The 15929-nt window shown below is 47.6% G+C and overlaps 1 protein-coding gene across 4 annotated transcripts in view; it reads left to right on the plus strand.

Annotated features, from left to right (window-relative positions):
* Positions 1-15929, plus strand: part of Isha (Insulator su(Hw) mRNA adaptor) — a 117907-nt gene that overhangs the window by 28665 nt on the left and 73313 nt on the right. For 3 of the 4 annotated variants that reach the window (XM_037426192.2, XM_037426195.2, XM_037426194.2), the window contains 2 exons: positions 4460-4847; positions 12155-12426. In XM_037426192.2, coding sequence (XP_037282089.2) covers positions 4460-4847; positions 12155-12426 — 660 coding nt within the window. The remainder of the gene's footprint in view (positions 1-4459; positions 4848-12154; positions 12427-15929) is intronic. The other variant, XM_037426193.2, reaches the window with a different exon arrangement.

Raw genomic sequence — 15929 nt, forward strand, 5'->3', positions numbered from 1 at the left:
AATACGACGTGCGTGTGTACGGCGTAGCCGTTAAGCTGAAGCTTCACTGTAGCAACTGCGGAAAAGTTGGTTCGAAGTGGAGCTCGCAACGTGTTGGTGGCAGCAGTAACTGCAACCCGTCCAAAATCAACGTTCGCACGGTGCGTGCGGTTCAGAGCACTGGGAATGGTCGGACAGCTCTGAATGACATCTTTGCCACTATCAGTGTTTCACATCAAGGCCTTCACGTGAAAACGTGCCAAGAGTACTTGAAAATGAAGCTTCAGCCAGGAGCAACGAGAGCTTGTGCCGAACATTTGACTAAATGTGCCACAGTGGTAAAGTGCCTCTACAAGGACGCCAATTTCAGCAACCCCGGAAATATTGCCGTCTCTTTTCATGGAAGCTGGCACACAAGAGGACACACCTCTCACATCGGAATAGCCACTGTGATAGAAGTTTTTTCAAATTATGTACTGGACTATGTTGTGCTTTCTAATTTTTGCCTCGGCTGTGAATGTGGTCCAAAACTCGAGAGCCCAGAATACTTTGAATGGAAAACCAAACATTCATGCCAGAAAAATACCTCATGCAAGCCTGGCCAAATAGAAGTAGAGGCAGCAAGGATTTTATTTCAGCGCTTCCTTTCGCTTCGTGGCCTCAGGTACACCACCATGCTTTGTGATGGTGACAGCCAGTCAGTCGTACAGTACTGTCAAAGAAGCTAAGGTGTACGGCTTCATAAATGTTGAAAAAGGAGACTGCTCGAACCATGTGCAGAAGTGCATGGGGACTGCGCTTCGGAACCTCGTGCAGAAGCACAAAGGGGACAGCAGCAAGCGCATCAGTGGCAAGGGCCGCCTCACGGGTGACCTCATGACAAAATTGACGAGTTATTACAGCTGGGCTTTGAAATCCCATTCTGGCAATGTGGATGAGATGCAGAAAGCTGTGTGGGCTACGTATCATCATATGACATCCACTGACGAGAAATCAAACCACAGCTTCTGTCCACACGGCCCCGAGTCTTGGTGCAAGCATAATGCAGCCATGGCAAGGAATGAGCCCATCCCAAAAAGCAAGTACAATTTGCCAGAGGCTGTGAGCAATGCACTGCGTCCTGTTTATGAACGCTTGTCCGACAAAAAGCTCCTGCAGAGATGCACCAAAGGGAAGACGCAGAGTGCGAATGACGCCTTGCATTCGGTCATTTAGAGCCTCTCACCGAAAGACAAGAACGCGTCATTGTTTGCCGTTGAGATTGCCATGGCAGATGCTGTTATGCGTTTCAACTTAGGGAACAAGGAATCTAGTTCGCTTATTTTGCCTGAACTACAGCTAGATCAAACATCCACAGGTAACCAGCGGGCGGTTGAGAAAGACTATCGTCTTGCTATCGGCTCAGAGAGGAAACGTGCATCTTCAGCGGCGTTCCAGGCAGCTGCAAAGAAGCAGCACAAGCAAAAGCCTGCTTTAGACTACTCCGCAAGGGCTTTCTGAGTGATTGTGAATACAAGTGCTGTGGCCTTCATGCATAAAATTTTCATTTTCACAACTTTTTCAGTTTTTTGCATTTTTCTCAAATACAGATTTTTGCAGGTTTTGAATTTTGGGATGAGCACTTTGTCGCTAATGCTGATTCGATTTTCTTGGTCTTTTTTTTGTTTGAATGCTAGGGTATTGGTAATGCTTAAGGACATTGTAAAATTATGAGATTTTCCAGAAATCACCATTTGAATTTTGGGATGAGCACTTTGTCGCTAATGCTGATTCGATTTTCTTGGTCTTTTTTTGTTTGAATGCCAGGGTATTGGTAATGCTTAAGGACAATGTAAAATTATGAGATTTTCCAGAAATCATCAGTAAAAATCCAGAGTTAAGAGACTGTGACATAAAAACTTCATAACTTTGGGTGAAATTTAGATACTAGTTCTAAATTGCATATTTGCACTATTTGAATATTCAGCATATACAGGTTGAATTATAGCTCTTTTGATGCATTACTTTTTATGAAGTCACATCCCAAATTCATAAAATAAGAATAGTTGTAAAATTTTTTTTTGGATTGATGTAAAGAAAATGTAATTACATATCTTCAATCAGTGTGCAAAGCTGAATATTTCCTGAAAAAATCATGTCTCCAGGCCTAATACTAATATATTTCACTGTCGGGTCCCATGTCCTCCCCCCTTGAAGGGCCACTCATCAGGTTTGACAATATTGAGCTGACAAGCCCAATGCGTAGACGAGGCGTTCATGATGACGTCTGACAAAATTTGCAATGCTATGCGCCACGCAAATGGTTCAACTTTCAAGATGAATGCTGCTCTCCCTCCCTTCTGCCGGCACGCGCCCAGAGAATGAAAGCATGACGTGCCTGATGGATGGCCCTGCATACACGGCAATGCAGTGACGTTGGTCCTCTGCGCAGACGACTCTGCTCTGACGTTGCAAACAGTGGCACGTAATATGGCGAAAATGATTGAAAATGGCATGCGTAGTTTATGTAATTTGTTGCTTGAAAAAATCAATAAAACTCTGGATAAATAATGAGACGCAATAAGGGAATGTGAGCGTCTTTTTTCTGTTTTTCTCCCTCGAATGGCAACAAGATGTGGGGCTAATGTGTCGGCGTTTCGCATGCGTTCGTGTCCCCGTGGTAGCATGCAGCAGACGACCACCGTGGAACACTCCTGCGTGTTCGCGCACTCATTGTGCTCAACTATTCTAAAATATTTAAGACAGCGTTTTCAAGCCATTCCGCAAAAACAGGCAGAAGACCACAATATAACGCTGGTCAACAAAGCAACGCTGCTCGGGGGCTGGACTTCTTTAAGGACTGTTACGGTCGCAGGGGAAAGTTCGCTGATGGTATCCCACCGCTCCCACCAGTTGTTGCGAATGGGGGTCTACCCGGTCTCTTGTGGTAGCGTGGTGTAACCGGGTGGAGGAAACGAACGCTGACAAGAAGAGGATACGAAAAACAAACAGGTTTATGGCACTATTTACACATATTTACAGCAAAGAAAGGTTAGTGGTTTCACAAACCACGAGCTTGGTGGTTGAACTGTTACATGGTTCAGAGCGACGTCCAGCACTCGGCGGCGGTGTTTTAAGCCCTGTCGGGCTCCTCCTTTTTGAGTGGAACACCAATCACACACATGCAACAGGTGAGGGGGGACGGGCATGCAAGGTCCACAAGAACGTCCAATATTGAGTCGTGATCGCTGCACTGCAGGGTGTCGCCAGCGGAGCTCTTCCTCGTCGTGTGTGTGCCGCTAGTCGAGAGGTCCCAAGCTCCTGACAGCATACATCAAAGGGTCCGCCGATATGTTCAGCCAATTAGCGGGGCGATTTGCGGCGGCCACCACGGTCTCTCCCAAGGAAGATGCTGTCTTTGTTGTCCTCTCTCCAACGGTTTACAGCGTCGTGGCGACACGACGTCTCATCCTCCGGCTAGCAGGCACAATGCCTGACGAGCATAGGCAGCCGGCCGCTCGGCCTCTTGATTGAGGATTAAAAGAGCGCCGCTCCCCCGCCAGCTCTGGCGCCGGTCACAACAGCTTCCCCCTCGCCAGATGAGTCGCCGAGGTCATTAGGCACCGCTGCTGCTTGAAGGGACGACGAAAGGGTCCGCATTTGAAAGTCAGGAACTCTCGTTTGCTTGCCGCATGGTCTGGGTAATTGCCGAAATCTTCAACAGCGTCTGGCAGACTGGGCGCCGAAAGGGCTGAGAGCCTTCCCAGTAGACCGGCTTATGCACAGTGGCGTCTGCCCAGACGAATCGCTGGGGCAAACGTAACAGCACGTCATGCACACGTCACCTCTTGGTAGGATGCCAGGGACGGTGGGGAAGAGATTTGGGTTGCGAAAGCTACGCAGAGGAGCGGCAAGGGTTTCGAGCTCGCCTCCTCTCATCCTCGTTTTGCGTCGCTTCAAGAAACCCGTTTTCTCCGCTCGTGATGACCCGATTTAAAAAATTTTTGCGCCAAAATGTTCCTCATCGGACACCCAACTACTTGGGTGTCCGATGAGGAACCCAATGCTTCTGGTTCTTGCCAATGCGATGCCAATGCTTCTGGTTCTTTTCACGCTTGGCCTGTGTGGTCAATGGTCACAGCGACTGTTCGTCTGTGTTATCAACCAAATCAGCCAGCCATGACTAGTGGAAGATTAGAATAGCATAAAATAACGCATAAGTCACCGCTACACGATACCATGGCTCCATCTCGGCGTTCTCAAAATGTTCCTCATCGGACACCCAACTACTTCCACTGCTGAACTAAAATTTGTTATGGGGCCTGGTGAGTGGCCCTTTAAGGTTTTTCTTATTGCTAACTTGTGCACCGGTATGGGTGATAGGAATTGTCTGAAAATATCTTTGTAGCGGCAACCTTTTTTGTTTTTTTGCGTTGTGGCTATTGTGTACAGCCGCTTTCAGAGATGATTGATAAGCTACCATGGCACTTGACTGTTACAGCATGGCCCAGAATCTACTCAACAACCCTGAGCTGCTAAAGCAGTTGCAGCAAATGCAGCAGACATTGCAGCAGCAGTCGTCAGAGGCACTGCGGGCCCAGGAGGCCGCCTCCTCCAGCGTGAAGTCCCCGCCGCCGCCGACCTCGACGGCTCCTGTGCACTCCTCCCTGCCTGCTGAACCCTCTGTGAAGCACGATGGGAGCGGCAGCCAGCGGCTAGCGTCACCTAGTTTGCCACCACTGCCCCCAGCATCCCAGTTACAAACGCCCAACAGCAGCCATGCTGCTGTGCAGCAGACTACCCAGCTGGCCAATGCACCTGCACTCGTCACACCAGGGTATGGCGGTCCACCAGGAGCCCCTGTACTTGCGCAGGTATTTCAGGACACTGTGAGTTTACCATACTGTGCTTTCATGGTTTTGCACTCCGAATAGAACTTACATTTGCACACTGTAACAAAACCTTGCTTACTTTATCTGCATAATAATAAGTGGCATTTGCTCAAGTAACGACTGTATACAGTCAAATCCCTCTATAAGAAATGTTGCTTCAATGAAATTTCCGCTACATCGAAAAATTCTTTGTTCCCTGTAAGCAGTGCATAGGAGTCAAATGCATAAATGCTTTTGCCACAACGAACATTTTTTCCTTCTACCATTCCGCTTTAACAAAATTTGACAACAAATTCTAGGCGGGTGTATTTAATCCCGGGATGTAAAGACAATCTTGAACATTTTGATGCATTTTCAGAACATAAATTATGTCTATTATGTGTAAAATACGCATTGGCACCACCAGACCACAACCATTTAATAAGCATAGGGGCTGCCATTCCGTTATAGCAATTGCAATGAGACTGCCCTACTTATCCGTCCAGCTTGCTTTGAGGCACAGAAAATCCGTTGGTGAAGCTCAGTCTTTCGATTCATTGAGTTTTGTTCACGCTGCCGGTAGATGCAACCACTGAAGAATGTGTTTTCAATGCCAATGCTTCTGGTTCTTTTCACGCTTGGCCTGTGTGGTCAATGGTCACAGCGACTGTTCGTCTGTGTTATCAACCAAATCAGCCAGCCATGACTAGTGGAAGATTAGAATAGCATAAAATAACGCATAAGTCACCGCTACACGATACCATGGCTCCATCTCGGCGTTCTCGAATTTTGGCGGCGGACAGCTGCTGGCGTTAGCATGTTAGTCAACTGTAAGGTTTGTTCACCATAGCTGTTATGGCCATTGTTTCTGTGTTCTTTTCAACGTGGCCTCATTATGCATGTGTGAGAATAGCATCGTGACCCTGGATGGAAAGAAAAGGAAGCAGTGAACACTTTTGATTTTTGGATAAATGTTCCTAGTTTGCTAGCTCAGGTCAGCTATATCTTTCGATTTAATTACAACGAAATTCTCGCTTCAACAAAGTTTTTTCTGTGCCCCATCAGTTTCGTTGTAGCGGGATACGACTATTTTTTTTTTCCCTATAAGCTTAAGTATGGAAGGCTAGTCGTTACAGGGACCCTGAGACGGTTCTGATGATTTTGTACAAACACATTGGGCCAGTAGACCAGGTTCCAAGGGTCATTTACAAATTTGAGCGCTTTGCGTAAACTGTAATTTATTGCAATGGTACAATGGGAGACATAGTACTTGGAGCTTTTTTTTTCCTTAACAAAATTTTATATAGGTATATGTATTTTCTTATGCCGACTTGAAAAATGTATTCTTTTCCCTGTGACTCGTTTAGTATTTGATGTAATCAGATACTATTCGTAATAATTGGTGTGGCAATACATAAAAATAAGGGTGAAAGGCAGAGTGGAGGAAGAGGGTACTTACTTATCACGTGTAGATTCGTTTATACGGAGTATTTTAATAGAATTATGGCGCCAATGATTTGCTCCAGTAGTGGTCTAATCAAAAACGGAATGTGAAAAAAAAACATTTCAGGGACCTTTAATGCAGGCTCTGCCTGTTCGTTTTGCGAGGTCTTGCCTCGAATAAATGCTGTCGCAACCAAGACTTCACACACATATACGCGCGCGCGCGCGCGCGCACACACACACACACACACACACACACACACACACACACAAACACACATATGTGTGTTTATATATCGGGCTAGGATATTCATTAATAGTCGCAACTAATTTTTCAGACTTCCTAAGGGGGGAGGCTATCCTAGAAACCGAACTTTATTTTTTTAAGATATCTTGATGAAAATCTTAGGGTATGTTCACTACATTAAAACTTGAGAAACTGCAAAGTTTCATAAATATGTGTTCAGCAGTTTCAGCGTTTCTGAAGTCTTCACTGGGTGGTTCACTTGTGTGCCTGAAAAAGAGCCCGAAGAAATCCCAGGGCATACCAGAACGCTGAAATTATTTGTGGTCATACCTGGATAGATTATCCTAGGGTGCTAAAGAGCCATTTTTTTCAATTTCTCCTCCAAAAAAAATTCAGTTCAACTTTGAATTTGATGTAGCCAGTAATGATGACGGTTATTAAAAATTGATTGTGTAATAATAATTAATGCACCAATTTCCAAGAAGCTTGCTAGACAATGGCAAAAATCATCCAGGAATAGAATAAAAAAAAGTGCACACAAATATGATAAGCAGTTCATTAGAAATTGCTTTCCTCAGCATCACAACTACCTAAAAAATTTATTTTGAGAAAATGGGCTTTGAAAGTTGAGCACATGTGTTTTCCTCAAAAAGCTGCAGCAGAGTAGCTTGAAGTATTCTTATGCACTCTTTTTCTCTTTTGTCTTCCCTCCATGTTCTTTAAGTGCCGTTTGGAATTTTATTCAGACGTAGAGCATATTTTTGAAGTGCTGGCTGCATCAGTTCAAATTTTTTTTGCGTCGCTGGCATAGATTCGAGTTCAGCGCAAATAGCGTTTTGACGTCTTGCATTCTCATCCATTTCTTCCTTGGGAAACGCGTATGCAGATGAAGGGTTGATGGCCCATGCACGATCGATGGCCTCCATGCAGACAAAGTGCTGGGTCTTGCAATCTCAGCAACACTCGTTGTGACGCTCGATGGCACAGATTCAGAGCATGTGCTGGATATGACTGTCTCGGACATGCTCTATGCATTCGCGGTGCCAGGTACACACGGTGTGTCTGATTCGGGACTGGTGGCAGCCGACAGCACAGTTTCGCCGCTGCAAGCATCTACGCACTGGGCACTTGCAGCAGAAAAGCGGAATTTCGATTCTCGTAGAAATCACATAATGCGTTTCTGTGCTACGAACTTGTGCATAGTCTTCAGCTTCATTGCCGGCATCACGCGCAGCAACAAAGATAAAGGGCACAGAACTTGTGCGAAAAAAAAAAAAAAAAGAAGAGAAACTGATCAAAAATACAGTGCAAAGCAAAACGCGGTTCGTAAACAGGCGTCTTGTCGAGGCGGACGAAGCAGAAAGCAACAGTGAGACGAGCACGTCGGACGGGCTATTGCTGTGAAGGATCGCCCCTGCTTCCAGCGCAGTAGCCAATGACGGGTGCACTTTCGCCCGCGAGGTTTGAATGTGCTGCACCAGCCAATAAGCGCTCCAAATTGCATCTTGGGGAAACGCCGATAGCATCTGAACCGCGCCGTTGACGCCATTTTGAAAGGTGGAAAACGAGAGAGAATTCACAATCAAGACAAGACCAAATTAGTGCGGGATGGCTGCATTCATACGCTCCTTCAGCGGCGCTGTACCCTCATGGGAATTATGGGAAGTACAGTCGAGCCCGCTTATAACGAACCTGAGTGTGACGCGGCATTCGTTTGCTGTATCCCGAAGTTCGTAGTACAGTGAAAGCTCGTTAATTCACATCTCATTAATTCGAAATTTTGGATAATTCGAAATGGTCGCCGCAGTCCGGTCCGCACAGTGCATAGGAGACCATGTGTAAAACGATTCGTTAATTCGAACAGATTGCTGCCTCTACGGATAATTCGAAGCGCGCGCCGCCAAGCGTCATCATCGTCAAACACTAGTAGAAGCTTTTACGGCCGAACGATAGGTGGCACGACCGGTTTTTTCGAGCTTCAAGTGACCTCCGAGCAAAGGGCGAGCAAAGTATGGCCTCGAAAATCCAGGGAGCAATTTTTTTTTTTTTCGTAGCCCTACTTGTATACGCGGGACCCGCGGGACGCTGAGGAGTCGGCGGAGTAGTCCTAGCAGTCCTAGGCCGCACCCGGCAGCGTCACTTTGTTCCTCGAGCACGTTGTTCGTTCACGCCGTCAAGCTGTCTTATTCCGCATCGAAGTTGCAAGATGCCGCAGGGAAACTACTGGGCAAAGACTGTCAAGGAGAAGGTAGAGATTTTGCGAGAGGTTGACGAAGGGAACTCGAGCAAATACGAAATTGCGAGGAAGCACGGCATACCTCCGAGCACGTTGTCAACCTACATACGCAACAGGACGACCATTGAAAACGCCTATGAAGCCGAGGATTTTGGCGCCAGTCGAAAAAGGCTAAGGACAGCGAAGTTCCCGGAACTGGAGTCAGTTTTGATTATCTGGGTTAAAGAAATGAGAGCCCAGAGTATCGCATTGAGCGGCCCTATCATCATGGCCAAGGCAGCCGATTTCGCTCTGCGCTTGGACATTGTAGACTTTGTCGCCTCCGAGGGATCGTTTCATCGTTTCAGGGAGCGGCACAATCTCGTATTGCGCACGTTATCCGGCGAGGCAAAGGAAGTGGACGCCGAAGCGTGCGCTACTTGGAGAAGCGACACCCTGCAGCAGTACTTGGAGAGCTACTCACCACAGGATGTGTTTAACGCTGACGAGACAGCGTTATTTTTCAAGTTGCAGCCAGACAAGACGATCACCTACAAGAGAGACAGCTGTGCCGGCGGCAAGCGCAGCAAAGAGCGTGTCACTGTTCTGGTCGCCGCAAATATGACCGGTACGGAAAAGGTCCCCCTTTTTGTGATTGGCAAAGCACTCAAGCCACGGTGCTTCAAAAACATTCGGTCACTGCCGACTGAGTACACCGCAAACGAGAAAGCCTGGATGACAGGTGACCTATTTAGGAAGTGGCTACTGAAATTCGACAGGCGAATGGAACTGGGCGGCAAACGCGTTCTTCTTGTCGTTGACAACTGTTCGGCGCACAAAGTCGACGTTGAGCTGAGAGCAACAAAGTTAGTGTTCCTTTCAGCAAATACGAATGCGGCCCTACAGCCAATGGACCAGGGGGTGATAAGGAACATCAAGTGCTTTTATAGGCGTCACGTGCTGGAAAGAATGATGTTGTGCCCGGGCGACAGGAAGGACTTCGGCATTACGCTGTTGTTGGTGCGCGCATGAGAACAGGTGACCGCGACCACAATCGCAAACTGTTTCCGCCACAGTGGATTTGCAGCTGGAAGTACGCAGAATAGTTGTGACGTCGATGTGGATGGGGCTGAGGAGCTCATGCCAGTGGCATTGCGCGACACTCTTCGGGGCGTGCGTTTTGCCGATTATGTTGAAGTTGACACCGGTGCATCGGTGTGTGGTGCCCTACTGATGAGGACATTATCGCTCAAGTAGCCGGTGCGCAGCCTGTTGCTAAAGAGCCACAAGGTGAGGAAGACGAAAATGACAAAGCGCCTGTGCGCTCGTCAGCTTCTGCGGTGATGGAGGCACTTAATGTGGCGCGTCTCTTCTTCAGCTTTGAAGAGGGTGAAGAGGATTCCCTGCGCTGCGTCAGCATGCTGGAACAGAGAGCCGCAGCTGTGGCATTCAGAGAAAAGAAGCAGATGGTCATCGCCGACTTTTTTTTGGCCAATAAATATTTTTCGCGCCCCCACCCCCGAAATCCACCCATTTTTGCTCACTTTTATTATTTCGAATTTTGTTTAATTCGAAATTGCTCAGCGTTCCCGTGGAATTCGAATTAACGAGCTTTTACTGTAAATGAAACACAGCTTTTAAAAAAGTTGCGAGTGAGAACACGGACATTTTTGCCCCAAAAAAGTTTGTGATGCTCGTGTTTCAAAGAGCAGAAGTGATAAGGGCAGTCTCGAGATCCTTTAAAACAATACCTGCTTGACCGTGGAAATAATCATTATTTCAATGCCACAAAATCGCTTTGTAACGAATGTCTGAGCGCTGCCGATAGGTTGAAGCGAACGGAGTCCGGTGAGTTCCTGGAAAACTACTTTGAACCGTCGGTAAGCCATCGGCAAGGCCCATGGACTCTGCTTCCGTAGCCCTCAATTTGTCGCTCTGCCCGGCCGCTTTTTATTACACACCCATTTGTCCATTTTACACCCGCTACTCAGTCTGAGCACCCCGCGTCATCGGACAAAGCCTGCGTTTTCAAACTGCCACTGATTTTTGGATTACCAGTCGACTGACTTGTCTCCCCTCACTTTCTGATGGCTGGTCTTGTTACACTTTCGTTGGAGTCGCTGGCCGAGTGACCAAACCATTTGCCAACATCATTGGCTGCCGACTGTACCTGATTGTCTGTGTCTTATTTGGATCGGTGTCAAATCGTTCCAGTGTCTGCATTTCTGCACGTGTGTGGAAGCATAAAAATGGCTGTTACACTGAACAAACAGCAAATCATCAAAGTCTGTGGGACTGTGCAAGCCCACCGGCGCGGCAACAGAAGTCTTTGACCTTTGCACGTGCATACCACTGCCCCAAGTTTTCTATGCATGACTTTCACATTTCGTGGACGTTTCAAGCAAGCTACCCGACCTTCTTTCTTCTCGCATGCCTTTGTTTTCAAGGTCGCCTTCGCACCGTACACAGCACAGCTTGTAGCAACACGACAAAATGTATCACGCTCGCTTCTAAAGACGGCGAAAACAAGCAAGCTTCGTCACACATGCTGTAGACGGAAACACACAACAAAAGGTTGCCGCTAGCACGTTTCTGTGGCAAAGACTCACGGCAACACGCCGCTAAAGAAAAAGGTCTTTCACGACCATGTTGCCTACTCTTCACGATCAGCGACCACGAGCTCGACTACCTGGGCAGGGCAAACTCGGCGCACATGGACTCTCAATGAGTGTAGCTCAGTGTTGTATGACCATGCGTGAACGCACCGCACTGCTCTTCGGTCAAGCCTGCTAAAGGGACAGCATAAGGTAAGCATTTGTGGCTGGCGTAAGGCACGGTCAGTGCAATTTGGTCTGTCCGACCAAACCTTAAAACAAAGGAAGTGGTGTAAGGGAAAAATTTACCCTACACTCTTCAGAGAGAGTCTCTTCCTGTTGCGCGTGAGACATCTCATGACACTTGCACGCGGCGCCACCATCGAGATCCAGCGCCGGGTGTGGGAGGCTAATGTCACCCCTGCTCACCCATCACCATAGGGTCGCTGAGGAGCGAAAAGACGTGATCGGATATGTAGATGGCAGAATAGGTGCGAGACTTTACGCATTGGTGATAGGCAAGCCTCAATGCCTGCAGGGTTTTTTGCATTAATAAGCTTGGGTGGATCAAACTCTGGTCGATTATGTTCGTAAGTATATTGTAATGCACTTAGGCTCCACTTATGAATTAGCAAGACTGTTATGCCATTAAATAATTCTTTGGTTATCAGAATCTGATGATGAGTCAGATTAATGAGTGGCATGTTTAATTGGCCATGCTGAATCATCTTGGGTGGCCTTTGTATGAAATTTTGCAACAGGGTAGTGTTTTCCACGTGTCCCTGTCAACTTGCTCATTGCATGCTTTGATTGTGTCTGTGTTCAGGGTGCCTTGTACCCTCCGGTGGCATCCATGGGTGGCATTGGCTTTGGTGGCGTGGTAGAACCCACGGGAGGTTTTGCACCCCTAGCTGCTGGCCCTGCTCCTGTCGACGAACAACCCCCCACATCGGCATCCATGGAGACCGGTGCGGCATTACCTTCATACATGAGTGGTGGCGACTTGGACGAGCGGTGTGGTGTTGTCCTAGGCCCTGGAGGCCGTGACATGGACCTCCGCACAGCAGGCGGGGGCCTACCCTCTCCAGGACGTGACAGGTTGGTAATTTGTCATAGTTTACCCACAAGTACTGCTTTCAAAGCGAGAACCAGGAAGTGCTTGCTACTTTCAAGACAACTGGCTTATCAAACCGTAGCCAGTTCTACTATGTGACATTTGTTCAAAATGATTTTCTTCATTTCATTTACCCACCACGGCGGTCTAGTGGCTAACGCACACGGCTGTTGACCTCTCAGGTTGAGGTTTCGCATTTCCGATGGTGCCTAGACTTAGGTGCATGTTAAAGAACTACAGGTGGTCAAAATTTCCGGAGCTTCCACTATGGCATCTCTCATAATCGTATCGCCTTCTTGGGACGTTAAACTGTAACAAATAATATATAATATGTTAATTTCATTTTAACATGCCCAAAAATTGCATTTTCTCTCATCATTTTTGCGTTCCCTGTGCCCTTCCGCACCTATCAGCAAAGTTTGGCTTTGAAATTGCACTTATTTCTCAAGTTTTAACCCATAAAGAGAGCACCTCCGCAGAAGCGCACCTCTAACTTGAAGTGTAAACTAACCGTACTTCAACCGCCAACGGCACCCGAACTACGCACTCCACCAGCACTATTTTATGTTTTGTTGGAAAGGTCACATTTGTAGCTTTTTTCTCTTTTCCAGTAGATAACTATGTGTCCCTCGCCAAAGGAAAAAAAGGCGAAGTCAAAATTCCGCACAGTGCATGATTCTATTGGTTGCTTGATGCACGTGACCAAAATGCCGCTTTCCGATTGGCCAGGAAAAGTCGCTGGCCAATGTCTGCCGCCATTTTGAAAGGGTATCGCCCTTGCGAAGGTGCCGTGACTCGTATTTCTAATGTGCTTGTGCGTCTCGCTATGCCTGGAGGTGCGAAAAAGTTCCAATTGCAGCATCGTTTTCGCCATTCACGGAAGAAAGACAGAAAGCCCATTGGGGCTGCTACTGTGTCGCGGGAGCAAGCGCCTACGTTGTTTGGTAACGCTGTCGTAACTGAAGACATTTTCTCGTGAGTGCACAGCGTAAACGCTGGCCGCCCATGTAATGAATATGTTATCAATGGAGGAGTGTGTGAGACGGCTTCTCCGGATAGCGGACGCTCTGTGAATTATGACCGTGCCAATGCTATCAGCAACAGTGAAATGCACGTAGACACTGGCCATCTTGGCAGCGCGCACTATGCTGACTCTGGTTGTGTGCGGGTAGACGCTGATGTGATCGATGCCAGTGAAGTTCGCGACGCGCGTGCTTGTGAGACAACCATGATGCTTGAGGGTCTTTTGACGGTGTCGGCAACAATGCTAAGAATTGAGCGCTTTTTGGAGTCAAGTGGTGCGGCAGCAAGGCAAGATGCCAGCAAGGCAAGACTCGGAATTCACACCAAAGCCTCCAATCCGTGATTTGGAGTTACAGTCGCCGACCGATTTTTCGGACCTGGCGGGGACCGAAAAAAAGTACGAAAAATCGAACAGTCCGAAAAATTCGTTTTCGCCAAAAATCTGAAGTTTATTGCATCAGGCAGGTTTAAAAAAGTCCTTGATGCTGCCTTGCCTCAAACTACGCTTGGAGGCAATTTGGTTTGCCCGTATTTGCGCCAAGGTGACATCGTCGCCGTAAACGCTCAACAAAATTGTCACCGCGTTGGCGATCTCCGCCGCCGACGACCGCCATCCGGCGTCGACCGTCATCCGGCGACATCTAGCTGCGAACGTCCACTCTCTATTAGCTTGATTATGGCAGCTTTCTTCTCCATCGTCAGGGTCATATACTTCCCACGCTTCTTCACACCACCTGGCTCCCGCGATGGCACAGATGGCGGAGCCATGGCACCGAGAACACAAAATTGATGCCGCAGATAGCCGCTGCGAAGCACACAACGTCTCGACGCTACGCGACACAACACGTGCAGAATGGCGACTGAAAAAAGCTGCAACGACGATAAAAGAATCCTTCTTTCGCCTCCTCCCCGTGTGATGTGATGACGATAGTGCTGACCGAAGACGAAAAAACGGCATCCATTACCGCGTCTTTTAAAAAGCAAACACGGCCTTCGAAACTTAAAATATGGCGTGCGCATTCCAATCTCGGAGGCAGGAAAGGCATCTGAAGACCAAGCTTAGCCAAGCCGACGGAAAATCCAACATGGCGGCGTTCACAATGGCTTGGGGCGTGGCACAAAACGAGCGATTTAGTCCGAAAAATCGAACTTTCAGGGGCAAATTCGCCCGAAAAATCGGTCGAAACAATGCATTAGCTCTATGGGATCCCTGACGGTGCATTTATGAAGTCCGGAATATCCAACAAGTCCGAATTTTTGGAGTCCGGAAAATCGGTCGGCGACTGTAGGTATCAAGAGAGCAGCACGCTTCTCTTTTTGCTGTGGAAGCTGCTGCTGCAGAAGCTGTGCTGTGCTTCAACATGGGCAATGTCAATACATTTGCTGCAATTCTAAAGCAGCTGGACATCACGATATTCAGAAGCACATTCCTGAGGGCTAGGGAGAAAGACAGTCGTCAGTGTGCAACCTCAAATTGAGAGGCGTCCCAAATTCTGACAAAGCTGGTTAAAATAAATAGAGAGAAGCGTCCCAAATTTTGAGAAAGCTGGTCAAGAAGAAGCATGAGGGTGAGATGCATCCAGAATATGCCCCTGGTGCATTTTCATAAGATTTTATTTGTAGTTTTTCAATGAAGGGGTTTTGAATCGTTCTTTCTTGTTTTCTCAAAACATTAATTTTGGCGCTTTTGCCAAGTTGGTGGGAAAATAACTTCTGTTCCATTCGAGCTATCAGCATAATTCTTTTTTTGCCAGAAAGATAAATGCACGCAGTATGCAATATGCCTATTTTGACGGCAATATACCAATCAAACAATTTTTCAAGGGGAGAAGCGGGTCTGTGAGACCGAAATTTGCAAAAAAATATGATTTTTCGAAAATGCTTAATTTGGATTCTCCCACTATTGCTACATAATCTAGCCAATTTTCAGGTGTCCTAGATGGGTAATTTAGCCATGAGAGTAGTTTCTGTGACGTTAGTGAGTTGAATTTTGGCGATGGATGCATGAAAAACGGGCTTTTTCAACGCCGCGGTGTTGCCGTTCTACGTTTGCTACAGCAGCCGTCTTGGTCGCATTTGAAAGAGCCGCCCTTTTTCTTTCATATCCTGCCGCGCTTGTTTTCGTCCACTCAGTACGCACGCCGTGAACCGGCGTAAAAAAAAAAAGCCCCCTCACGTGAGCCTAATGGTGTGGTGAGCACACATGACTAAATCGCGCCTTTTGATCCGCCCGGCTTCCCGAGCTGTCTGCTGCGTGCGGCAGCGAACCGCACGCAAAGAGGTGAGTGTATGTCACTTTGTTCTCGTCGGCCTCCTGAACTCGCGTGAGCTAGAGCAAGCATCTCTGTATAGTCTACGTTCGACGGTATACTGGTACGGCCCTCAATGAGCTCGACGAAGCCGCCGGGACAGGGCGAAAGGCCTACGCTCCCGGCCGCATTTTCCCGAGCTGTCTGCTGCGTGC

The sequence above is a fragment of the Rhipicephalus microplus genome, chromosome 5 (assembly GCF_043290135.1).
Source record: "Rhipicephalus microplus isolate Deutch F79 chromosome 5, USDA_Rmic, whole genome shotgun sequence".
Classification (NCBI taxonomy): domain Eukaryota; kingdom Metazoa; phylum Arthropoda; class Arachnida; order Ixodida; family Ixodidae; genus Rhipicephalus; species Rhipicephalus microplus.